The 27,478-nt window shown below is 38.0% G+C and overlaps 1 protein-coding gene across 8 annotated transcripts in view; it reads left to right on the plus strand.

Annotated features, from left to right (window-relative positions):
• Window positions 1-27,478, plus strand: part of ROBO2 (roundabout guidance receptor 2) — a 1,482,214-nt gene that overhangs the window by 1,383,198 nt on the left and 71,538 nt on the right. For all 8 annotated transcript variants that reach the window (XM_029081978.2, XM_039914497.1, XM_039914495.1 and 5 more), the window contains 9 exons: window positions 258-382; window positions 4,222-4,393; window positions 10,293-10,498; window positions 13,859-13,940; window positions 14,478-14,640; window positions 15,930-16,096; window positions 19,466-19,587; window positions 22,641-22,872; window positions 27,002-27,126. In XM_029081978.2, the coding sequence (XP_028937811.1) occupies window positions 258-382; window positions 4,222-4,393; window positions 10,293-10,498; window positions 13,859-13,940; window positions 14,478-14,640; window positions 15,930-16,096; window positions 19,466-19,587; window positions 22,641-22,872; window positions 27,002-27,126 (1,394 nt within the window). The remainder of the gene's footprint in view (window positions 1-257; window positions 383-4,221; window positions 4,394-10,292; window positions 10,499-13,858; window positions 13,941-14,477; window positions 14,641-15,929; window positions 16,097-19,465; window positions 19,588-22,640; window positions 22,873-27,001; window positions 27,127-27,478) is intronic.

Genomic DNA, 27,478 nt, shown 5'->3' on the forward strand with positions numbered 1-27,478 from the left:
ATTCCAAGCGCTTAGTACAGTGCTCTGCACATAGTAAGTGCTCAATAAATAAATACTATTGAATGGTACAGGATGTGTTTGAGCTGTACTTTTCTTCCCCATCCCGCACTCCTTTTTTGTGTTGTGATTGCATTTGAGAAAAAAAAAACCTGCATGTCTTTGGCAGTGAAAAGAAATGCACAGTAGTGGGTCTTTCTCCCTGAACATTTCTGTGCTAATCTGTTGGATTTTAACTCATTTTCTCTCCTACATTGTAGCCCCACCACAGTTTGTGATCAGGCCACGAGATCAGATTGTCGCCCAAGGCCGAACAATCACATTTCCCTGTGAAACGAAAGGAAACCCACAGCCAGCTGTTTTTTGGCAGAAAGAAGGCAGCCAGGTGAGTGTTAGTTTCCAGTGAAACCTCTGAACTCCAACTCACATAGTTATTTAGCAGGTGATGGTGGGCTTTCATCACTTGGTCCAGGTGTGGCTTCTACAGTGGGCACAGACAAGGATACCTCTTTGTGGGCTGTTGCATATTTGATCTTTCATCAATATCATTATCATCATCATTTTATTTAACTGCAGTATTAACTAAGGGCCTTTTTTGTTAAGATGATTGTCTGAATTCCTAAAGGAATCAGAAAATAAGAGATGAGAACTCAGTATTAGGAATTTAGCACCTAATGGGAGTGACAGAAAGATGCATAAAACGAAACGTACAGATTGTTTTATTTTCAAGTGCTCAATGGATCCATAAACCTAAGGTTTGCAGAAACAAGGATGCTTGCTGCTGGGTGTAACATTTAATAAATTAGGGAGCAATTGGAGGCAAAGAGGCATTTACTGTAATCCAGCTAGGAGGAGATTAGAGTCCATAGTAGAGATGTGGCTGTCAGAGTGGAGTGAAAGAGTTGAGTGTACAATTTATAGTTCCAGGTTGCTGCTTTGCAATTCTGCTTTTGGTACCATAATCTTTCCAGACTCTGTCTTACCATCTCACAGCCTACCACCTCTGTTTACATCAGACAGGCCTATCTATTACTTTCTGTCCTAAATCCACCGTTACATTACAAAGTGAAACCCTTAAATCCCACTTGGCATTCACCACCCACACAAATAGACCAGATCACAAAACCTCTTTGACTCACTGTTCAACAAGACAGTAGTTCAAAAATTCATGTTCAATCTGGAGAGAAGAAAACCACAATTATTAAAAAAAAAGTATACCCATAAATGGAAGATCTCTGTTGTAGGCCATCCTACACGTACTCTTATTTCAGAGGTTGTGCAGTTTGCGGCTCCACTTTGCCTAATCTCATGATCTTTCAGCAACTAGAGCATTCATGCTATTTAGACTAGTTTAGTAATGTGGAAGTTATTCTGGGCTCGAGAATTGATAATCAGCCCTTCCAAAGCATTTTCGGTTTTCAAATTGTACTGCATCAGGGCAGCAATGGAATCGGTTATTTATCCAAAATTCCTACATTTTCATTGGTAGTTCTCATGAACTACCAGCAAGTATTATGGTGCTACTGATGTTTCACAGTAAGCTCTCTCCATATCTCACTTCAAGCAGTCGCAGTCTCCCTCTACTGAGCTTCCTCCACCAAGTCTGCCACTGCCCCACACTGAGGTTATTCCAGGCCCCATCATGATTCTCTCCTCTCTTCCTCTGCCTACCCCCTGGAATCGCCTCCCATCATCTGAGGTGGCCTTTCACTGAGAGTAGTTTATATGTACATAAAATGTAAATGTGTGGCCTTACAGAAGAATAAAACTGTTCCAGGAGGGAAATGACATTTTGAAATTACATCAGGAAGTACTGACTTGATAGGAAAAAAAAATCACTGAAACCCTTATTGTAAAAGGATTTTAATAACATGGTAATGTTTATGTAAAGTGGGCTTATAGTGTCACACTTGAATCTAATAAAGTGGACATCCATCATGTTGCAATAAAGAGAAGAGCTTCTAATTAAAGTAGGACATCATTTGCAGGATTAAAGTCATTTAGCGTAATTGAAATGTGTTAATACCCTATTTTGTCCTCTTCCATTGGTATTACTTCAAGGGTAAAAAACATTTTAAGGTGAAAATGTGTCTTGTATCTTTAATTGAATGTTATTACCACCTGATTGTACCGTATTGAAGCTGTTTAATTACAAACTTAGAAAATTAATTACTATATTGAAAAACAGATCCCAGAGGGTAAGAATGTTCTTTTTTTCTAACAAATAAATACAACATAAAAATTGGTACATCCTGTTAGAACTCCACCTAAAACATATTTCAGTATGATTCATTAGCACCAAATTTTTGTTCTTAATTGATTGGCTTTTAAAGAATTCAGGTTTACTAGGGTCATATCAGCATACTAATGTAAGAACTTTCAAAGCTTTATAGTGAGGCTCCACCCTTTTAAAATGCGTTTTCTGTAATTACCTGAAAAATCAACATTAGGTGTGCCCCACAATTGCTTTCTTTGCATTCATTAGGCACATTTTATTATTATTATTATTGCTAATAATAATAATGTTTATGAGCACTTACTGTGTGCAAAGCACTGTACTAAGCACTTGGGAGAGTACAGTATAACAACAAACGAATTCCCTGCCCACCACGAGCTCACTGTCTAGAGGGAAGATAGAAATTAATATAAATAGGTAAATTATGGATATGTACATATGTGCCATGGGAAAGGGAGAGAGGATGAATGAAGGAATAAGTATGAGCAGTACAGAAGGGAGTAGGAGAAGAGCAGAGGTGGGGTCAGGTTACGCTTCCTGAAGGAGATGTGCCTTCAATAAGGCTTTGAAGTAGGGGAGAACAATTATCTGTCTGATATGAGAAGAGAGGACTTTCCAGGTCAGAGGTGGGAGGTGGGCGAGAGATCGGTGGTGAGAAAGACAAGATCCAGATACAGTGAGAAAGCACCAGAGCAACAAAGTGTGCGGGCTGGGTTGTAAGTAGGAGAGCAGCGAGGTGAGATAGGAAGGGGCAAGGTGGTTAACCAGTGGCGAGAAGTGTTTGCTTTATGTGGAGGATGGACAACAACTGGAGTTTCTTGAGGAGTGGGGAAAACAAGGAGTGAAGAAAAATGTTTTGGGCAGCAGAATGTAGTTTGGACTGGAGTGGAAAGAGACAGGAGGCAGAGGTCAGCAAGGAGATTGATACAATAATCAAGGCAGGATAAGATAATAATAATGTTGGTATTTTTTAAGCGCTTACTATGTGCAGAGCACTGTTCTAAGCGCTGGGGTAGACACAGGGGATTGAGGTTGTCCCACGTGGGGCTCACAGTCTTAATCCCCATTTTACAGATGAGGTAACTGAGGTGCAGAGAAGTTAAGTGACTTGCCCACAGTCACACAGCTGACAAGTGGCCGAGCCGGCATTCGAACCCATGACCTCTGACTCCAAAGCCCGTGCTCTTTCCACTGAGCCACGCTGCTTTCATTAATAAAATGAAATGAAATAAAATGAAAGATAAGTGCTTTCATTAATGTGGTAGCAGTTTGAACCAAGAGGAAGGGGCAACTTTTGGCAGTTTTGTGAAGGTAATGAGAGAGGGTGGAATGCAAGAGAGGAGTCAAGGATAATACCAAGGTTATGGGCTTGTGAGACAAGAAGGATGGTGGTGCTATCAGCAGTGATGGCAAAGTGAGCAGTAAGATAGGGTTTGGGTGGAAAGATAAGAAGTTCAGAAAGTTTTAGAAATGCTTTAGGTATTGGCTCTAGTTCATTCATTAATTTTAATTTGTGTCCCTATTTAAAAGGGACTCATTATCTTTCCTGAAGTATAGTGTGTACTCTGAATACTCTCCCAAACACTTGGTAGTGTTCTGCTCAAAGTAAGTGCTCAGTAAATTTTAGTGATTCCTTTATTGATTAAAATTTAGAGATGCCCTACATCCAAAACTAGCAAGCCTTTTAAGAAAAGCATGGAATGTTAGCCTAGTTACTTGGGTGAAACTTGAGATCAAATTTCAGCTATGAGGGTTAATTCAGGGATTGTCTTAGGCAACCATGCCTTCTCACATCCCAGCTCATTTCACTAGAGGTAAAACTTGTTCTTGTAATTCTAACCTATTCTAATTGTTTTTCACCAAGAATTCCAGTCAGTTTCACTAAGAATTATTTTTGTTTCAGTGTCTTTACTTGTGCATTCTTTTTTCTTCTTGCTGTCTAATCAAAAGGAATAATGGCATGATGACACTTTGATTTTCTTCCACAGAATCTTCTCTTTCCAAACCAACCTCTGCAACCCAACAGCCGATATTCAGTGTCACCAACGGGGGATCTGACCATCACAAACATCCAGCGGTCTGATGGTGGCTACTACATATGTCAGGCCTTAACTGTTGCCGGGAGCATTTTAGCAAAGGCTCAATTGGAAGTTACTGATGGTAAGAATCTAGGATTTCCTATTTCTAGTTGAAATGGACGGTAACGCAGTAATCTAGAAAACAGTTGTTAATGGAGATAATAATTCTGATTCCCTTTTAAGTGAAGATGTTTTAATATTGATGGAATGAGAAGGAAAAAATATACGTCTTTTAACTTTAGCATGCTCCCATAATATCCTGAAATTCAGATTCCAATCCATTTGTTTTCCTAAGAGGTAAGATATCATGGTTTGAAGAATACTGCAGCATAAGTGCAGGATCTTTTGAGTGACTGTGTTTTAGGAGTTTCATCTGAATTAAGGATTCTGGGTTAGGGAGAAAATTAAGGAGGGGGAAAAATCATCATCAAGTTTTCCTCAATTTGAAACTGCATCTCAATTCATCCTCCTCCTCTTGTGTTATAGTCTGATGGCTTGAAAAAGGATTTAGGGAATTGAACAGGAGAAGGCAGTGCATTCCTCAATACTGGTGAGGAAAATGGAGATAAAAATCTTCTTAGTTTAGGAGATCATGGCATTGCTGTAAGTACCTTCCCTAATTTATTTAAATACTCCCCGACAGCTTTGGAGAAATTTTCCCAATGAAAATGCTGTGTACACCTAGATTCAGAATTATAGACCCCCACCATGTTCACAGTGCAAGAATGAAAAGATGGTTGATGAAGAAGTTTGACTTTTCATTAATGATAGCCAGTTGGTCAGGCATCTGCCAGAAGTTTTTGAATGAACCTGAAGGCTTTTCTTTGATTTCTGTAGCCTGCCTTATTTTCATGACCAGGAATAATCATTTCTTCCTTGTCCATACTACTCTACCAAAATTTCATTTCTTTATATTTCCTTCTGAGAGATTTAAGCTTAACCTTCGATCTGTGACCTCTCTGAGTCTTTCCTGTCTCTCTCTGACAAAATGATGCATTTTCATACAATTTAAATTTACATGTAGATTAAAGGGTCATTTAAAATTAATAGAAAAGCAGTATTTTTTAATATCTGTCCATGGTGCTGTTTGACTCAATGCCATGATTGTGAGTGGAATAAATAGAACAGACCAACATTGGCTGAGAGGACATAGAGCCGTTAATGGTTGCCCCTGCTGATTTACTGCTGTGAGGCCAAAAGAAAAAGGGCGGTTCAAGAGTATCAGCAATGAGAAATTCTTCATTCAGACAGGCAAGGACTGGGTCCACCTTGTCTTTAAATCTCTTCTTAAAATATGGAAAGATAATGAGTAACTAAAACCTCACCTGTTTCTACTTCTGATATACTCTGGTCACGGTACCTGAAAAGAGTTAAATCCAAGTCGGAGCTAATGACATGCAGATCTCTTCGCAAACCCTACTCAAAATTTTTCAGCATACCTGTTATCGTGTATATATGGTAGCCTAGCTACATGTAGCATTTCACAAAAGCAAAACTATTGGAAAAAAAATGAAAAAAACAGTGCCTGAGCTGAAAGCTGGTGTTGAAGAAAAACAAAATCAAATTCAGAGAGTCAACAACACCATAAAAAAAGAGCACTTCCTGCTAGTTTTCTTCTTGAAACAGGTGGAATTTCAGAATCAGGCTTGACGGATGAAATCACAGGATAAGCAATCCATTTTTTACAAATCTTATAAGTCAGTGTAAACTTGGGGTATTACCAAAGCACATCTGATTTTAGCTTCGTTTTTCAGGCCAAGATAAGCTGAGTGATGAAGGATGTACCTAAATGGAATAAGTTTATGATTCAGACAGTTCAGTACATTTAGAAAACACTGGATTGGATATCAATTCATACATTGATTTTTACTTAAGGAAGCAATCAAAAAGTCAAAGAGATGCTTTAGCAGTCAACACCGAGGAGGGGTTATGGACATTATTGATTCCGACAGTAGAGAAATCTAATTTCAGGGTTTAAAAATATATGAGCATCTAAACATGTTTACCAGTGAGTACAAATTTAAACATCAACTTTCCTCATGTTGGCTGGTGATTTCAATTTTACACCACAGCCCCAAATTTTTCAGTTTGGTTAATGATTTAATAATAGCACGGAACCATCTTTTTCATTTTGAACACATTTTTGCTTGATCCAAAGTAATTTAGATCCAATTGAAATTCCAATACAGAATGAAAACATATGTCATGCTCAAGGAAACAAGTGCTTAATTATACCATATGAAGCAATGTTTCTGTTGTTACATTTTAGCACTTATGAAGTTTTCACTGGAAATATTTTTAACTCAAGTGTTCACATGAGAAGACATGTGATGATGAAATGTGCTGAGTTGTGATGATTTTGCTGATTATGGAGCTATATAAACCTTTAATATTCGTGAATTTCAAATCTTGCATTTTTTCTGACAAACCGTCACATAAATTTATGGTTTCATCTCTATTTAAATAGAAAAATCATTAAAGGAATAGAGATTTTTATTTTTACCTTCATATGCAAGAGGAGTAGAGAACAGTGTGAAGTGTATCATGGTGAAGCTGTAATGAAAGTTCCTTCATTCAAGCAAATATTAAAATGTTCACAGGAAATTAGTGTCTTTGACTTAAATAACCATTCCTACTCTAATAGAGAAACTTGAAAAACATCCAGTTTTTATGGAAGTCTATTTGGGAAATGAATGTCAAAACTGAATTCTATGAATGCTTTGTTGAGGAAAAACAATCAGTAGTTATGAAGATCATTCTGTTTCACAGGCCACTGGAAACCCTGAACGTTCATTTAACCTTTGACCTTAGTGTCAGGGAAACCTGTAGTACCCTTTCACCCATAACATCCTTGAAACTGAGATTCCTTCTGGCCAGGAGATTTTCAATTACTTTATTGATTAATTTAAAAGTTTGTGAGCCATTCATTTGGGCAGTAAACAGGAAAAACTAATTAGATGTCCTATGGCAGTATGTAAAGAATGCATGGCATTTACAATGAGGAAAATAATGACAAAATATCTGCGTAATTCTTATGAGATATGAGTGTCCCAATATTAAACAGTAGGAAGGGGATTCTGGATCTAAAATTAAAGACCCATTTGCTGTTTTAGATAATGTAGAATATACTTCCTGAGTGATAATGAATAATAGCATCTCCACCCTCCCCTCCACGTCCCCTCCCCACATAGCTTCCTGCTTCCATCCTATTGAATCCAAGTGTGTGAAATAGGAGAGCCACATATATATGTAATATGTAATATATTCTCTGCCTAATTTGTATGTGATTATATAGACCCTGAAGAAATTTTGAAGTTCTTAAGCAGTGTTCAAGGTAATATGTTCTTGCTTCCCTGGGCAACATCTTTTTTTTTTTGGTTTTTTACTTCTCAACCACCCACATCATTGACCCAGATCATCATTGCCAAATAAATTAAACTGAAAATGAACCCACATGAATAAGGGCAGAACTACCTGTTTCATTTATTGACCGACAACAGGTCCCATTTCAAGATGCCTAAGACATCCTGTGTGTTTCTATCCAAAAGATATACTATCACAAACTAGGTGACACCTGTTGTTAGGCACCTTGGTGAATAAAAATGGAAGTTCGTAGACTATAAGCTCTTGGTTGGCAAGGAACATGTCTACCAACTCTGTCCTAAAATACTCTCCTAAGTGTTTAGTCCAGTGCTCTGGCCACAGTAAACAATAAATAAATAGGATCGCTTGATCAATTGTGCATGAGGGGAAATGTTTATAAGTTTGCAGATTAAGGCCATTATTGATATACTGATCCAAACCAGGTTTCTAACTACCCAAACCCTTCCACATGCCTGAAGGCTTTCAGCCACTATAGTCCCATTAGCCCAGCACTAACTTTTCTCCACTTGTGCACCCTCCCACAACCCCATCACTTCTTCTAGTGGCATTAATGGGGGAAACTGTAAGTGGATGGATTCTCTGTATGGCTTTTCAGTCTCTAAGATCACGTGGGTTTATGCGATGTTACTGTCTCTTGTTTTCCTAACTCGAAATGCCAATCCAAATAAAAATGGCAGTAAGAAAGCATTCTGGATCCAGATATATGTTCTGGGGTTCCTTGTCTTTAGAAACTCTGCATGCCTGAAGTGTAATACCTGGAGTCTGGGACACGTTTGCCTGTTCCTATAGATTTTAATCTTCTTGTGGGTGGGGAGATACCTTCTACCTCTATTGTACTCTCCTAAACACTTAATAATGGGGCTCTGCACAAAATAAACACTCAGGAAATACTGTTGATTGATTCCTGGATACTTCAAAATATTTCCTGGGCTCAATTTCCTGGGATTGTAGTAGCCAAACCGAGGTGCATTGCGAACCTAGTTACACAGCTCTACTTCTAGGCTAGCAATGACAATGAATTTTATGCCCTAGAAAAATGGTCTTATGGTTAAATGGGTCACAGAAACCCATCTCCCAGGGTCTTCATATTTCTACTTAATTAGAATTACTGGGTAACTTATTTCAGAAACAGCAGAGATCATGACAACCCCATTACGATAGAGACAAGTATTTTAGAATGAAAAAAGTGGCCTGGAGAACTACAACAGTGTATCATACAACAGGATGAGATGGAATTGGAATTATGATTACGTTTTGTTATGTTCTGACTCAAAGTAGAGAACCCTACTTCGGGTGAGACATAGTCTGCAATGATCTTGCCTATAAATTGTATGAGCTGGCTACTTTGCGATATTCCCATTTGAGAGCGAAGTTATTGTTCAAAGACTCCAAACCTCAGAGGGCTGGAAACTAAACAACTAGCTTATAATATAATGTTTTACCATGTCAGCAGAAGTCAGACAAAAATAGATTTATTTATTTCTAATTAACAGATGGTACAGAAAATGGATTCTATAGTAGAACTACTTATGAAAAGTGTTCCTTCTGGAAAGGTGGACTTGAACATTTATTTTCTTTTTAAGATGTCCCACTGGGTAGTGGAGTAGTGATCTTCCTTAGCTAGGAAGTTGCTAGTTGCAGTATTTCTATGGCATATATTTGTAAGCTCATTATGGGCAGGGAATGTGTCTGTTTATTGTTGCATCGAACTCTCCCAAGCGCTTAGTAAAGTGCTCTGCACATAGTAAGTGCTCAATAAATTCAGTTGAATAAATGAATGAGAAATCAATTGCTATTATTTGCGGGTAGTCAGCCCAAGGATTTTAATAGGATGCAATGATTTAATAGAGATTAAATTCAATACAAACTCTTGTCCATTCCTGTGATCATCTGGGACAATCTGAAATTATGGAAAGCTTGTGGTGTTATGGGCAGAAAGGATTTCCCTACCTATAAGGAATAACGGTGAAACGAGAATAAATGGAAGGACATGAGCAACCAATACCGTCCTAAAAAAAGATCCCTATTAAAGATAAAATTAACAGCTCCCATTGAGGAATAAATACAATGAGTAGTCCACATTTTCTTTTTTCATTTCAATATGATTAAGCCACACTATTTCCAAAATATCCAGAGTACTCTCGCTGTCATAATTACTAAATAACGAGAGTGAACTCATGACATTATGTGCCCTGTGGCAGGAGATAGACATCATTATGTAAAGGAGCATGGTCTTAAGGAAAGAGCATGTGCCTGGGAGTCAGAGGACCTGGGTTCTAATATCAGCTTTACCACGTACTGGCTATGTGACCTTGGGCAATCACCTATCTTTTCTGTGCCTCAGTTTCCTCTTCTGAAAAAATGGGTATTAAATCCTACTCCCTCCTACCGAGACTCTGAGTACCAAGCAGGACAGGGACTGTGTCTAACCTGATAACCTTGTCTCTACCCAGCACTTAAAACTGTGCGTGGCACATAGTAAGTGCTTAACAAATACAACAATATTGATAATAATGTAAAGATGAGCATTGACAATTTCCTTATAAAAATATAAAATATTTAAGGTAAATCTTTTTGCCAACTATCTTATTGTTAAGTTTTAACAGAAAGACCTCCACCCATCATTCTACAAGGACCAGCCAATCAGACATTAGCAATAGACGGGACAGCACTGCTGAAGTGCAAAGCCACTGGTGAGCCCCTTCCTGTTATCAGCTGGTTAAAGGAAGGATTCACTTTTCTGGGCCGAGATTCAAGATTATCTATCCAAGACCAAGGGACGTTGCAGATAAAGAATTTACGGGTAAGTAATGCTATAAGTGGGTTTGATTAATTCAATTCAAGATAAGGACTTCAGCAGAGAGCAAGTCTAAGTGAGTTGCTGCATCTCGGCAGCACTTTCCAACGTATCTCCTGTGGGACATTATTATCCCTACTTTACAGCAGAAATAGAAGCACAAAGAAAGTCAGTTATTTGCAAAAGGCTACACAGTGAGCAAGTGATTGAGCCAAATGCACATGACATAAAAAATGACTACCTAAAAATTATCATCATCATCAACATCATGAATAATATCATTTGTGGGGCCGGGGGGTGGGGAGGGAATTCATTGGACATCTACTGATTTGAAAGTATAACGTCATGAGAGAGATTTCACAGACTGTTTGACCTTAATCCAAAAGTTTGAGATCCCAGAATTGGTTTTTGATCTGAAAACAGATATTCCATTTATGAAGACAAAGGTGTTTCATATGTGTCATACACACTGTTAACATGATGGTTATAGAGTGATTTTATGCTGTGATATACATTATCTGCATAGAAGCAGCGTGGCTTAGTGGAAAGAGCACGGGCTTGGGAATCAGAGGTTATGGGTTCTAATTCTGGCTCTGCCACTTGTCAGCTGTGTGACTTTGGGCAAGTCACATAACTTCTTTGTGCCTCAGTTATCTCGTCTGTAAAATGGGGATTAAGACTGTGAGCCCTACATGGGACAACCTGATTACCTTGTATGTACCCCAGTGCTTAGAACAGTGCTTGGCACATAGTAAATGCTTAACAGATATCATCATCATCATAGTCATATTCCAGAGCACATTTGGTCTCATCTTTAAAAAGCATTTGGAAAGGTAGAAGTCCAAAGCTAAACTTTTCCTGTGTTCTATTTCACAATATATGTGGTTTTATGCCCCTCAAAATAGTATAAAAGCACTGCGTGTGTATTGCAATTGAGAAAGATTATACATTTGAAGTATAACTTCAATTTCAAAGAAAAAAAATGAAAATGTATTTTTTATGAAAATAGAAAAAGGGTATGATAGGAAGCTGGTGAAGGAACTGAATAACCTCCTTTTTTCCTTCTGTCAATCTCATCACTGTTCATAAATTAATTGGTAACCTCCTTTGAAGAAAATGGAATTTATTAAAAAATTAATGCTAGCTTTACTCGAGTAAACAATTTAACCTCTCTTTCTGGGCTAAAGGCTGGCTCGGGGCAGAAAGGTTAATGCATTTTTACTGTGGAGCTGGATTAAAGGGTGCGCTTGAATAGTTGAGATCCCCAGTAGTGTTGGAAAGCAGCAATTAAAGGTGGGAGCCTGATGCTCTCAACAAACCTGGAGAACATTGACAGGCTTCTCTGAGCCCGAGGCTCCTGGGGATTTGTCTGGAGCCAACTATGGAAACAGCAAAGATGGTGCCAGAGTGTACCAGCACATTAATCTCTTTTTAAAAAAATGCCCATTCTGGTAACGTTACGGTAAAAGGGCAGGAGGCAAGAGAGGTGAACTGGCAAGAAGTAATTTGGGTGTATGATGAAAGGAAAAACTAAACATAGCTGGAATGGTGGAGGTGGTAAGTGTAATGAAAACAACATTCACATTTGGGGGAGCCTTATTACCTCGATAATTCCAAAGTGAAAAACCCACTCCTTCGACCCTTTCAAGGCAGTGAATGATGCCTCTCGAATTTTTTTCATCCTATGAGTCAAGAATGAGTTTCTGTAGGGCATTCAGCTTCTCTGCATTTCTTTTCTCTGATTTTTCCATTAAGCTAGCTAATGCAAAAAATCACTGTAGCATATAGAGCATCAGGCAGGGGTATAGTCTGCTTTAGTTGGCTAATTGGTAGCTGACTCGACCACTTCCATTTTTAAGAAGTGAAATAGCTTTCCACACTCATTAAAAACACCCTCAGTGGCTAATGTCTTTCTCACACCTCCACACTATGACAAGAAGATGCAGTTAAGAAATATTACCTAAACATTCTTCTAGCATTTGGACATAATTGCAAGAGGAGAGCTCCCGCTTAACAGTATGGTAAAAGGGAAAAAACTGTATAGCCTTTCTCTCTCTCTCTCATACACACACTCTCTCTCTTTCTCTCTCTCTCTCTCCAAATGAATAACTCATTAAAATCCAAATTGTATTCATTGTCTGGTTTGTGAACCCTAATTGGCAGGTTTCTGATGATGGTAATTCTTAGGGATTTTTAGTTGAAACAAAGGTATATAATGGGTAGCCCTGAAGGATGAGAGGCTTTTTTTGGGGGTGTCAGAACAGGGGTTAACTATATCTTGGATGCCTATATCTTCCCTCCTCCCCCATTATACACCTGGAGTAAGGTGATGATGGTTTTTACCTCCTATTAAATGCTGGGGAGACTGGAGGGATATACGAGTAAGAAGGTTGCTTGAACCAAAGGGCACACATAGAATAATCTTTTGTACCAAGCTCTGTATTGGTGGTGCCTGCTGTATATGGATCTCCCCTTATTGCTCTGCTTTGGTTGATATTTCAACTAGGTCTCCCTGGTTAGTTTCAAGATGGTTCATCATGCAGGGTTGCTTCCTGCCTCTCTCTTTCTGGACAGTTAACCTGGTTGATGCAGTTTTCTGTATTCAGCATTTGTGGTCAGTCTTGGTGGGTCCATTGTTTAGATGTTCACATATAGACTGGGATGTGAACCTTGTAGTTTGGCCTTGCCTGTTGGACAAGGCCGTAGGTGTATTCTCTAAGGGCTTGGGCTTTGCTAAGGATCTTAGGATCTGAGAAAGCATTCCAGGTCATGAATACTCAGTACCTAGTAATTGTCTCTTCTATTCAGGCATTTGGATTCTTTATAATTTCCAAAATATCCCCAGTTATCTTGTTCTAAATTGTTTAGATGAAGGTCTCCCTTCCTTTTTTCTTCCTTCACCCTTCACTTGCTGCATTTTCTCTTTCCTTTCCAATTAGCCATGCCTGTGTTCTGTTGAACAAAAGAGAAAGCAGACTAGAGAAAACAAAGAAGGTTTTAGCAGCATCTAAGAGTGTTTTACATGTATGGCCATATGTATTAGCTTGTAAAATAGAGCCTGTATCATGAACACTTCTCTCACTTCAGAGTCATAGCAGAGATCCGTGAAAGAGAGGGTATTCCGTGAATGACATTCTAAATGGTATTATTTCTAGTATCAAAACAATACTCCCCCACTTGCAAAGTTAGATTCCAAAAATCTTAAAACATTTCAGCTCTAGAAATTATCTGTCAGTGATAACTTTTTTATGCCCAACTTTGACAGCCTACTACTACTTTTATATTTTTAATGAAATGGAAGAAGATCAATCCATTTAAATTGAATCTAAAGCACTTAACACTGACCCTATTTTTTATGCACTGCAGATATCTGATACAGGCACTTACACATGTGTGGCTACAAGTTCAAGTGGGGAGACATCCTGGAGTGCTGTGTTAGAGGTCACAGGTGAGTTCCCAGGGAATTTTATTGGAAACATATGAATAGGCCTCATAAAAAACGTGGGTGAAGCTTATTCATGGTTCAAGGCTAATTCGGGAGTTTAGAGTTAATTGATTAGATTATGTTAGTGTAAAATGGACATTCGTTTCTAAATAGCAAAACAGGCTATAATTTTTAGGTGGTTCCTTGACGGAGGTTTGAGTCATAAAGTAACAGCATTTCCTCATAACTCAAGATATAATGTTTGATATCTCTTAGGATTGTTATGCATATTTTGGAACCCAGTCCCTAAATGTGATTGTCAGCCAGCCTTTTAGTACTCATTATTCATGAACCTTGGTTTCAGAAGGGAAGAAACTCAGTCGGTCCTAATTTTTACTATGTTTAATCTTTGACCAGCTCACTAGACTGCAAATCTTTGAATTTCACTCACTAGATAGGTGGTTTGCAATTTAAAATTTCACTCAAAATATTTGAAATTGGCCTTGTTGCAAAATTTAGAAATTCTGGGGGATCACAACTGTTTTATATGTGCCTCTACAGAATCCGGAGCGGCAGTCACTAAAAATTATGATTTAAAGGACTTGCCAGGACCACCATCCAAACCTCAAGTTACTGACGTTACAAAGAACAGTGTGACCCTGTCCTGGCATCCAGGTACTCCTGGAAGTCTTCCAGCTAGTGCATACATTATTGAAGCATTTAGGTATGTAAAACATTTGATTTCTGATCTTTATTTTGTCCTTTTGAATTTCACTTCAAGTCCTAATCCAGTGATCTGTGGGTGTCAGTTCAATGCGAGTTTAGCAGCCTGTGCTTCCACTCATCTGCTAGTTAGAGAAGCAGCGTGGCTCAGTGGAAAGAGCACGGGCTTTGGAGTCAGAGGTCATGAGTTCGTATCCCAGCTCTGCCACTTGTCAGCTGTGTGACTGTGGGCAAGTCACTTCACTTCTCTGTGCCTCAGTTACGTCCTCTGTAAAATGGGGATTAAGACTGTGAGCCCCACGTGGGACATCCTGATTCCCCTGTGTCTACCCCAGCGCTTAGAACAGTGCTCGGCATATAGTAAGCGCTTAACAAATACCAACATTATTATTAGTTTTGTCTATCCATGTAGATTGTTAATAATTAAACTGTTAGAAATTATGGCATTAATTATCCCTCAAATTCTGCTTTGTAAATTTGTTCTAGTATATTTTCTATGTTCATAAAAATGTTTAGTATTTTTAGGATACTTTTGAGATTTTGAGGCCAAAGAACTTCTAAAAAAAAAAATCAACATCTGACATCTAGGGAAATCAAATTCTCTCTTCATCCTTAACAAAACAACCATTTGACCTTAAAGTGCTGTAAAAATGGCATCTCATCATTGACCCTAAAGGGTTCCATGCCCTCAGATTGAAAGCTATTTTGCCATTGAAAGATAAGAGATCACTCTTAGTGTATAGTGCCATTTTATTAAAACTGTAACCTTATTAGAAATGTTAATTTCATGGTCTTTTTTTTTCCTTTTGCAGATATGTAGTTTTAGAAGGCTCTGTGGTAATACAGCATGGGGAAATAATTCAAAGAAAGCACGTATAGCAGGAAAATATATTGGCTTAATTTATTCTATAGACCATTTATTCTTTCAACAGGTTAATTTTTTCAAAGTTATATATTAAATGGGGAAGCACTTATTGTTGAGATTTGCTGCTGTGATTCTCAGCTTCTGTTCTTTTTGCAGGTATTCATTTAGAAGTCTGCAGTCCATTAGCAAAGGCTGTCACATCTACTGGGCCGTTTAATTTATTTGTGCATGGCATTTCTGTTAGATGGGGTTGGCTTTGTTGTTTTTGTATTAACTGAAATGGCCAGTCTTTCATTTACTGAGATGAAAACTTCAAGTGTTTCCTGTTTTGGTTTTTTCCATTTTCAGCCATTAATCTTGTTTGTCATTAAAATTCAACCCCGACCATGTTTTAACTGTATCCTTCAATTATATTTTCATTTTAGCCAGTCAGTGAGCAATAGCTGGCAAACTGTAGCTAACCATGTAAAGACGACTCTTTTCACTGTAAGAGGATTGCGACCCAATACAATCTATTTGTTCATGGTGCGGGCTATCAACTCACAAGGCCTCAGTGATCCGAGCTCCATGTCAGATCCGGTCCGCACACAAGGTAATTTAGGAACTGTGTTGAGAAACAGAAAAGCAGATTGGATGTAAGCTCTTGCTTCCTACTATTCATCAGATCAAATCCTCTGTCTGAGAGAGGAGTCAATTGCTCAATTTTCCTGAGGTGCTTGAATCTTTTCGTGCTACTGGTTCATTTTTGGTAAATTATCATGTCTGCCTGTCATCGATAACCAAAGCAAATCTGTGAATTAAGACTTTAGAATAATTCATGGGAAAAAATACTCCTTTTCCCCTGCATTATTGGGTTAAATGTGGCAAAAATTGGTCATGAGAAGTTTGGAGATAATCGCTTCAACCTCAACTTCATCTTGTATGTAGGGACTTGTCCTGCTTTACCTTAAATTTAATGTAGCAGTATGAAGGACTCTTTCAAATAGAGAAATGTACATCTTCCCAGCATTTTTTCTCATTCTGATATGAATATTTGAAGCCTACCCTTTAGGGTTTTAGTGATGGGGTCTCTTTGAGAGCTTTTGACCACCACTCTGTTTTCCTTAATGTCAGAATGGGTCTTGGCATCCAGTGTCTTAAGAGAACATTTATCTGCTCTCCTCAAGTCTTCTTCTACTAATCAGGAAAATGAAGCATAAAATGGGGAAGATGTCTATTATTTGTCTACTGCAAGTCTAACAAGACATTGCTGATAAAGGGTTAATGATTTCTTATAAAAGTCTTTGTTCAAAAAATGATACCAAGTAGTATTTTTATTCAATGTAAAGCACTGTACATGTGTAAAATAGTATTATAATTATAGTGCAATTCAGTGATAGTAACCAGCATGCTATTATAATGAAGAAGCGTGCCTTAGAGTAATTGGGTGAAATGAAATCATCATGTGACTTTTTAAAGGTGCTGACATGATGACAGTCAAGAAAGGAAGGAAATGCCACTTTGCTATTGTTCTCTAAGCAATAATGTGATTAATTTTCTAAGATGACACAGAAGTAAAAAGCCTATCTGAGGGTGGGGGTAGGAGAAAAAATCATAACAAGGAGTTGGAAGACCTTAGGAAAGTTAAAGGGAAAAAATATATATTTGTCCTTTTCAGGAGCCCCAATAGTTCTAGATTGTTTTATTTTCTTTATGTATAATTGAACCACAATAGAAGGTTAGAGAAGGAAACAGTGACCCAAATCACTGATATGATTGAACTGAAACAAGCAGCGTGGCTCAGTGAAAAGAGCACACGCTTGTGAGTCAGAGGTCATGGGTTCAAATCCTGGCTCCGGCGCTTGTCAGCTGTGTGACTGTGGGCAAGTCACTTAACTTCTCTGTGCCTCAGTTACCTCATCTGTAAAATGGGGATTAAGACTTTGAGCCTCATGTGGGACAACCTGATTACCCTGTATCTACCCCAGCGCTTAGAACAGTGCTCTGCACATATGCGCTTAACAAATACCAATATTATTATTATTATTATTATTATTATTAAGTACTCTTATAGGTGAGTGGATTGAGTACTACCTGATTATCTTGTATCTATTCCCCAGCATTTAGTACACTGTCTGGTACATAGTATGTAACAAATACCACAAGACTTTGAAGATTTAGGTACATCTTTCCAAACTTCTTACTTACAGATTAACAGTGAAATGGAGTCAGTTCCATTCTTAAAAATTATGTATTTTTGATGCATTTTTAATAAGAAAATATATTTTGGGTCTGGATCTCAGGATTGTTTTCTGAGCTGAAATGGGCATGAAGATATCCAATTTAAGAAAAATACTATTTTTGTAAGTTACACTCTGTGGCGATTTTAACTTTGCAAAACTGTTCATTCAAAAGTATTCATTTATTCATTCAATAGTATTTATTGAGCACTTGCTATGTGCAGAGCACTGTACTTAGCGCTTGGAATGTACAAATCGGTAACAGATAGAGACAGTCCCTGCCCTTTGACGGGCTTACTGTCTAATCGAGGGAGATGGACAGACAAGAACAATAGCAATAAATAGAATTAAGTTAAATAGAATCAAGATAAATAGAATCAAGATATTCATCTTGATTGATACTGTTCACTCCCACACAGTCTGAAAATTAGTTATTTTGATTAGTTTCAGAATAATAGGCCATTGATTACAGTTAGAATCACAAAAGATCATGTGCCTACCAGAAATGTATATGGTTTTTCCATTTTCCAGCAAAAAAAGGTAGCTACCAAAGACAAGAAAGGATGTTCCTTGAAATAAAATATTCAGAAACACTGATAGAGCCTTACTGTCTTTGTAAGAAGTGAACAAAAATGAGGCAAAACAAAATCTTCAGCTAATTGTAATTCTTCCAATTTGTGTGAAAATCTATAGTGATATGTAAGCAAGATGCCAATTTGAATATACTCTTTTGTCTCAAGTATGTTAATGTTATGTTCCCTCAGATAGGGAAGAAATTTTATATTTATATAAAATATAAATTTCATATTTATATATTATACTTATAATATTATTTGTTTATATTAATGTCATAGCCTTAAGATAATTTGGTATTTCTAAGAAGATATATTGTAGCCTAATTAATTCCATTTTTGTATTCCATTTATAAAATTATAAATCAAGTCAATTGATTAAAATATTTAGCCTGGATGAGAGGGAAATCATTTCTGTTTCGGGTACAGTGGGCTTTAGTTGCTATTCATTAAACTTTTTCTAACAAACATATTTAATAGATTAGTGGAAATGAGACAGTTTTGGAAGAAGGTAAAGCCTCTCCCTGGTTAGGAATCTGAAGAGAAGTACTGCTCTCCAGAAGCCAACAGATTACTACAACCACCAAGCATGGAATGACTGTGTTTGTTTATAAATTATTAACATTTATTTAAATTGATGCCTGTCTCCCCCTCCCTATTGTTAACTCATTGTGGGTAGGGAGTGTGTCTGCCTTCTCTGTTGCATTTCACTCTCTTAATCACTTAGTACTGTGCTCTGCACAGAATAAGCATTCAGTAAATACCATTGATGATGTTGATGGTGATTTGCTGCAAGCTACCTTTCTTACCTGGCTTTCTGGAGCAATTAAGTTCTGAGTTTAACACCGCATCCCCTCCAAATCAATCAACCAGTGGTATTTATTGAGCACTTATTGTGAGCATAGGACTGAACTAAAAGCTTGGGCAAAAATAGAATTGGTAGACACAGTCCCTGCCCTCAAAAAGTTCACAGTCTAGTGGAAGCCCTATTGTATTTGGACCTTTGGTCAGTTTTGCATGGTTTGTGCTATATATGCCACTACTGTCAAATTTCTTGTTGATGTTCTGTTGTGTCATTATGGATGACACCTTTAGTGTCCTAAGAAATTGCTGGATTACTTAAGGTAATTTCCTCAATGAAATATCTTGTCAATGGGTATAAATCAACAGATATCAGCCCACCAGCCCAAGGCGTGGACCATAGACAAGTGCAGAAAGAACTGGGTGATGTCATTGTGCGCCTTCATAACCCAGTTGTATTGACTCCCACCACAGTTCAAGTCACCTGGACAGTAAGTTTTGCTGAACTGTATTGATGCATCTTTAATAATGCTTTATTGCCTCCATTTTCTTAAGATTCACATTAACTGCCTTCATTTTCATAAGATTTCACTGTTATTGGTATGTGTTCATTCCCCATTGCTATCCACTGGCATCCAGTTACCTAATTTCCCTCTATCTCTGGCTTCCCTGCCCTGCACGCCAGCCAAGCAAAGTGATTTATTATTCTGCTCCCTCACTAGCCATTACTGCCTGGCTGTTATTGAAAGTAATTTTCTGGTGAAATACTCCTTTTTTGATCCAGATCTGCATGGGGCAAACTATTATTTGCTTTGCACATCAATCCGTGACTCTCTTATGGTTTCTTTCATGAAGAGTACTCTTCCCAGAGATCAGTTACAGCAGTGACCAGAATAGAAGAGGTGTAGGGACATGGGATATTTTCAGTGTTTCCTAATTTGATGTTTATTCTGAACAGAGTTCTAATGATGACCAGCAAGCCCCCCAATCAGACAAGCTTTAGCCCTTCAGCTTCAGGGCTGAGAACCTGTGCAGATCAGTTGATTATAGAGATGGTGTTTGATGCAGTGCCGTGCACACTCTTTCATTCCTGCCAGTTATGATCCATCTGGAGAACAGAGGACAGTGAATGAGTAGGCAGGCAGAAGCCTTGCTCACCAGCAGGCCTTCCCCTATTTACAGAACAACCCAGGTCTCCGATTCCCAAAGCCACACTTTTTCCACTGGACTAACAACTGGAGCGGGACTTGTACATCTCTTATTAAGGATGGAGGTGAAAAACCTTCAATATGTCCTCACTAACCAGTGAGCAGAAGGAGAGTGATTTATATAGGCTAGGGAAAGAGAAGTGGTGGGATGGAGCTTTTTACAGAGCAACCCTCTTCTACCATTTTAATTTCTAAAGTTTCACTCAATTTACTAGAAAAGTCTCTTTCTTTATCTATACTTTTGCATGCTTAGGAATTGGGAAGTGAATTGCAGTCACCCAAGGTAAACTAAGAACATGCCACTCACAATGAGGTTGTTTGTAAATATCTGAAATAGTATAAGGACTTAATTGAAAATGTCACCTACAGGCTCTGCTTTGTGGAACTGAAATACCTGAGTTGTCATGCAGATTCTATTTAAAACAGCTTCATTGTGTTTTAATATAGCATGTTAAGTCATTTAACTTTTTTCTACCTGTTTCATTGTGTTTTTACAGAAAGTTACCGTAACTGCACAAATCAATTAAAAAACTCAGTAGGTAATTACCATATAGGTCACCATTATAGTGTGGGTTAAGGCTGAGTACAGTGAAGGGTGCAAGGCAATGCTTTGTTGTAAACATGAGGTTCACGAAGTCTTTGCGTCCATAAAACATTTAATTAATGAAAGTCAAACATGGATAAAACCAATTTACTCTGATTTACAGACTCCCTTCATCTGGAAACAGCTGCTTAATGTTCGTCTTAAAAACACAGCTTGCTTCTTTCAGTATTAACAACCTATTATTGTGAGTTATGTCTCTGTTTCAGTGCATAAATTCACTTAAAGTGAATATAGAGAAGTTTATAAAATGCAAGCTTAATGTTGCTATAACATATGTTGCAAGGTTTTTAACAGTGACAGTTTTGATGAAAGGTATTTCTATTTGGCTCTCATAAATTTAAGTTTCTGCCTCTTTGTTTGCCTTGCTTTTAGATTTCATAACAACCCACTCTTTGCTCAAGAACATATCAAATGGGACAGATAGAATGTGGTTGAGTCAGTAAAGACTGGAGGAGCTCTGGGTCATGGTTTTCAGACCTGGGCTCACTTAATCTTGACATAACCCCAAACAAATTTATCACTAATTCCAGAAAATCTTTGATGGACTAAAATATCCTTATAGATGAGGCTCAGATGAAAAATGGTACTTTACATCCAACCAGCAGACATGCAATCTCTCTGTCCCTCTTGCCATCTCATTCTCCCTCTTTCTCTCTCTCTCATACCCCATCCTTGTCTCTTCTCTTCTTCAATTTGTGTTTTGCAGATTAGAAATTCTAAAAGTAGTGAGTGGTTCCTTCGATGAAGAGTGTTCTAATAAACATTTTGAATTAAAATGTGAAGTTAGAGAATAATCATTTGATATGCTTCCTTTTTATCATCTTATTGCTTCTGATCTCCTTATCCCTTTTCCCACCTCCCAAAAAAGAAATTCTTTGATTTTCTCACGTGAATTTATTTTAAATGATAGAGAAGATCTCAAGTAGCAACTTTTTTCTTCTGATATTTGAAAATAAAATCCTGAATATGATAATTAAAGAAGCTGTGGAATTTTAATGGGTCAAGAGAACATGAATATATTCTTTTGTAAATCACAGTTTGCTAGGAATGTGGCATTATATTAAAATGTATTGATCCCGAAGGCAGTGCATAAAATGAAAAAAAAGCCAACCAATGCCAAAAGGCCCATTTGCTTCTGGAGTTGCAGAAACACTTTAGGCACTCAAGCAGCACCAGATTGTTTAGTCTATTAAAACAGGCAGCAACTTAGGTCTTATTGTTTTCTCCTGTGGATCTCACTGCTTATTTAACTTCTTTGAAATCCTAATTATAAGAGTGAGCCAAATGGCAAAGAATATAGAAGCTGATATTAGTTTTTTTTACTTTGAAACCTTTTTCTTTTCTTCAGAAGAATACATCACCTTTTACTCATCAAATCTGTGTCTGTGCCAGTGCCAAGGCCAGAGATTTAGAAGTTGGTCAATTAATTGAAGAGTATCTCCTGCACAGTATGTTGGAGAGAGGAAATGCTAGCATATCCACAGAAAAAACTTTAAAAAAAAACCCAGACCCACCAGCAAAGTTGTCTTTAATTTTAACAATAGGCTGGTGAACTCAATGCCAGTCATTAACTATTTTGCTTTCATTACATGGCAGAAATTAGAAATTTATTTTGAAATGAAGTTGGTTCTAGCTTTTTCCTTTCTTGAACTTTATGAAATTAAAAGAAAAACAAATATTGTATGTTTAATTTGTATGCCCCAGAGTAAGTGCCATTTGTCTTCTTTTCCAGGTTGACCGCCAATCCCAATTCATTCAAGGATACCGAGTCATGTATCGTCAAATGTCTGCCTTACAGTCCCCATCAGCATGGCAGAATTTGGAAGTCAAGGTCCCTACTGAACGTAGTGTCGTTCTAGTCAATCTAAAAAAGGGAGTTTCTTATGAGATCAAAGTTCGGCCATATTTCAATGAGTTTCAGGGAATGGACAGTGAATCAAAGTCCGCCCGCACCACAGAAGAAGGTTAGTATTACGTCGAAGCGCAGGTTCTTTCTTTTGCATTTATTTTCCAGTTAAGGGCAATTTGTCATTTGTATGTTCTGCTAAAAGTTTTCTGCCACAGATGTTTCCCTGAAAATTTTCCAGAATTTCCAAATAAAATTTTATTAATAGATGCTTGGATTGAACAACATGAGTTCTTGTGTGCTGTTTAATCACATGCCCTTGGGGCTGGGCTGTAGCCACAAATACGAGTAATTTAGTTCAAGCACGGATATCTCATTTCTTTTCCTCCCTCACCACATTTGTCTTTATCAGTGGATATGGCAAGCACGTTACCATTTTTGACCCCTAAAACTGCTCAGGAAAAGTTCCTTTCAGTGCTGTTTGAGAGTGTTTTTTGTTTCTGGAAATTACATACTTTTTTTAAAGGTTTGTTGGGCTAGCACTATCTGGCTGAGATTTAAATCCCCACCACTTTTTCCTCTTCCTGAAAGGTTTTCTCCATACCACCCACAGTGGATTTTGGGTTTTGATTTAGTTCAAAATTATGAGCTTCTGGGTAGTAAGGTGTAGGGCGGGGGAACTACATTTTATCTGCTGTTCATGACTACAACATCCAAGCAGTGGCATTTTCCATTTATGTCATTCTTCTCCAGAGGAAGAATCAGGAGATTTCCAATTTTTAAGGCCCCTTTCTTAGGTCCAATATCTTTTTTTTTTTTTTTTTAAGAGTTAAGACCTTTTGAACTTTGCTTTCCTATACACATGTTAGTCACAACATCTGAAAGATTTATATAATCTTCTACTAGTCTCTACCAGTTTCTCCTTCACTAAAGCTATAATAGATGCCAGGCATTGTAAGATTTTTGAGATATTGGATTTAACTGTCCTATGTCATAAGCACATCACACAAATTAGTCCCATAAGCATTTTAAAATTATAGGATAGCTGTAATTGTATATACATTTCAATGAGATTGTTCATTTCTCTTTGCAGCTATTTCCATATTCATGCTTGGTAAAACATTTCAAATTAGTTTCTTTTTTTTAATCATAAGTGTCCAGTCTAATCACAGTAACACTACGAAAGCAGTTGTGACAGCTGAATCTGGGAGATTGTTTGGAAAAATATCTTTTTAAAAGAGTCATTAGACAACCACAGTAAAAAAAAAAAGCTAAAGAAAAATAACAGAACAGTGATAAGATTGCCATTTGGCCATTTCTGAAAGCTTAACCCTATCAAAGACCATCACTAATAAGAAAAAGCAAGCTTATCTAGGCTGGAACGTGACATGTGAGGCCCCTTCCAAAAATCAATATTGCCACAGTTAGACATTTCCTGTAGATCAGACATTTGTAACCATTCAGGATCCATTCATCACTTACCTCCTTGGCCTTCTGAAGGTAACAAATGGAATTCAGTTGGGTTATATCTGGAAAAGATGAGCAGCGATTTGGGTTCCTTCCCTTCTGAGGGAAGAAGCTGAGCATTGGAATAATTGACCTGTCAAGAATCAGGCATGGTGTTCTCTGCAGGCCAGCAGCAAGGGAAATGAGAAAATGGTTTAAAAAATGTTTTTTTTCAATGTGGTCTATTTAATAACTACAGCCCTGTCAGACAAGTGGTTTAATTTATATCATGGTGCCAGATTCTTGATAGATATTACTTCCAAGAGAAAAACCAAGAAATAATAGTGTGCTTTCAGTGTGTGTGTGTGTGTGTGTGTGTGTGTGAGTGTGTGTCTATGTATGTGGAGACTCACAGGAATGAAGGGTCTGTATAGACTGTTGCAGTTCCCTCCTTACTCAGATGAATCATTAAATCCTTCAAGATCATTGACGTTTTTGGTTGGATACTGGAATTTAAATATTTTTGATGGGAAGGTCTAGATAAGGACAGTAGTGATATTCACTCTTTTTAGAGAGTATTTCAACTGTCCTTCTGCCTGGCTGATTGGTTTAACCTAGTGTTTCTCAAATGTGGCCATGATGGTGATATAATGTGGTATTTGTTAAGTGCTTACTATGTGTCAAGCCCTGAATTAAGCCCTGAGGTAGATGCAGTACGGTCTGATCAGACTCAGTTTCTGTTCCATATGGTACTCCTCTAGCTCCAGTTTACTCACTGTGCCCCAGTCTGGTCTATCTCACCACTGACCCCTTTCTCACATCCTCCCCCTATCCTGGAACTCCCTACCCCTTCACATATGCTGGACCACCACTCTCTCCACCTTCAAATGATTATTAGGTTTGCATCTTCTCCAAGAGACCATCCCTGATTAAGCCCTTTTTGTCCCCAGCTCCCTCTCCCTTCTGCATCATCTATACACTTGGACTTGTGAGTTTGGGGCACTCGATATTACCCTCACCTCTACAATACTTATGTACATACTTTAAATTGCATTTTAATAATAATATTAATAATGATGGTATTTGTTTAGTGCTTCTATGTTCCAACACCTGTTCTAAGCACTGGGGTAGATACAGGGTAAATTGAGGTTGTCCCACATGGTGCTCACAGTCTTAATCCCCATTTTACAGATGAGGTAAACGTGGCACAGAGAATTAAGTGATTTGCCCAAAATCATTCAACTGATAAGTGGCCTACTCAGAATTCGAACCCACAACCCCTGACTCCCAAGCCTGTGCTATTCCCACTAAGCCACGCTGTTACTTATATTGATGTCAGTCTCTCCCACTAGACTGTAAGCTTGTTGTGGGTAGGAAATGTTTCTGCTAACTCTATTGTATTGTACTCTCCCAAGCACTTAGTACAGTTCTCTGCTCATAGTAAGTGCTCAACAAATATCACTGATTGATGATTTGATTGATAAGAAAGCAAACGATTGTTTAATCCTTATTTTACAATTAAGGAAACTGAGGCACAGAGAAGTTAGGTGATTTGCCCAAGGTCACCCAACAGGCAAACAGTGGAGGTAACGTTAGAACTCGGGTCCCCTGACTCCCAGACCTCTGCATTTTCCAGTAGGCCATGCTGCTATGTGATGGTTTCTACTTTAACACAGTAGCTCCTGTAGTTACTCTTCTTTGCTTTGAGGGATTTTTGTCTTTATAGCCAAGTGTTAAAGAATGTCTATAGCCATCCTAATTTATTAAGAGATGGTTGTAGGCATGTCATCTATTTAGAGAATTTAGTTCTGCTGCCAAAAAGGAGAGGAGAAACTTGGGAGATGAAAAGATGATGGGGGAGGAGGAAAACAAGTTGGAGAAAAACAGAGTGAGGTCAAGGAATGTGCCAGTCGCTGTACTATGCACTGGGGTAGAAACAAGCTAATCAGGTTGGACATAGTCCCTGTGCAACATCGGACTCACAGTCTTAATCCCCATTTCACAGATGAGGTAACTGGGGCACAGAGAAGTTAAGTGCTCACACAGCAGAGAAGTTGCAAAGCTGGGATTAGAACCCAGGTCCTTCTGAATCTCAAACCTCTGTTCTGTTCACTAGGCTATGCTGTTCCCTTTCCTCCATCTCCAGCCCCCAGCCTTTACCTGACTGATTTCTCATCTCTTCCTGCTTTTCTTTTCTCTTGGAAGGGATTGGATGGGTGGGTAGGTTTTCCACCCTCATATCTCCCTTCCCCTACCTCCTCTTTTGTTTACTGTGGAAGTTACAAAGAAAGAAACTTGAGAATGATAAAGAATGGTGAAACTACAGTGAATATCTGTAATGATTGTCGCTTCCTTTTTCCAAAGTCAATAGCTATGTGGAATTAAAGCTCCCTTTTGTTTCACATTTGTACCAATGTGAATTTTCCCCTGGGATTCATCGAGCATATCGAATCAGGCAAGATAAGATCTAAATACACAATTAGGGCAAATTGATTAGCAAGTTTTAGTTACTTTAGCAGGCATTAATTTTATGCATTGCAAGAATTTTCTTTGGGAAATGTCCCTGAGTTCTAGAAAGCATAGCAATGGTCAATATTGATTCCATGTTTACTGCATTTTCATTCAGTGCCATTCCTCACATTAGGAAAACATTTTTTCAAAATTGTCATTGCCCAGCAGTGAATTAATATTCAGGTCTGCAGGAAATGTGAATTTTATACACTTACCCTAGGCCAGCAAAATGAATGCTCACGTATTGAAATTCACATTTGGATTCTCTATCTCCCTTCTTCTTTTTACAGCCCCAAGTGCCCCTCCACAGTCCGTCACCGTGTTGACAGTTGGAAGCCACAATAGCACAAGTATCAGTATTTCCTGGGATCCTCCTCCTTCAGATCATCAAAATGGAATTATCCAGGAATATAAGGTAAGGACAGTCACAATGAGGAAAACAAAAAGAGATTAAAACATTGAAGAGACTCTGGTTAAGCAGATAAATTTGTTCTTTGGAAAGTCCGAATATTAACCCTTTAGAATGTCTTAAATAAAATCTTTTGGTTTTTATTTGTTGCAATGCACTCTACTAACTGCTTGGGAAGGTACAGCAGAATACTGTCCAAAGCACTTAGTACAGTGCTCCACACAAAGGAAGTGCTTAATAAATACCACTGATTGATTGACTGGAGAGAAATGTTCTCTGTCCACAAGGAGCTTTTATAGAGTGCTTTTCCTACAAAATAATGGAAGCACTTTCATGATACTTATTAAACCCATTATAC

This window comes from Ornithorhynchus anatinus, chromosome 17, assembly GCF_004115215.2.
Source record: "Ornithorhynchus anatinus isolate Pmale09 chromosome 17, mOrnAna1.pri.v4, whole genome shotgun sequence".
In the NCBI taxonomy this organism is placed as follows: domain Eukaryota; kingdom Metazoa; phylum Chordata; class Mammalia; order Monotremata; family Ornithorhynchidae; genus Ornithorhynchus; species Ornithorhynchus anatinus.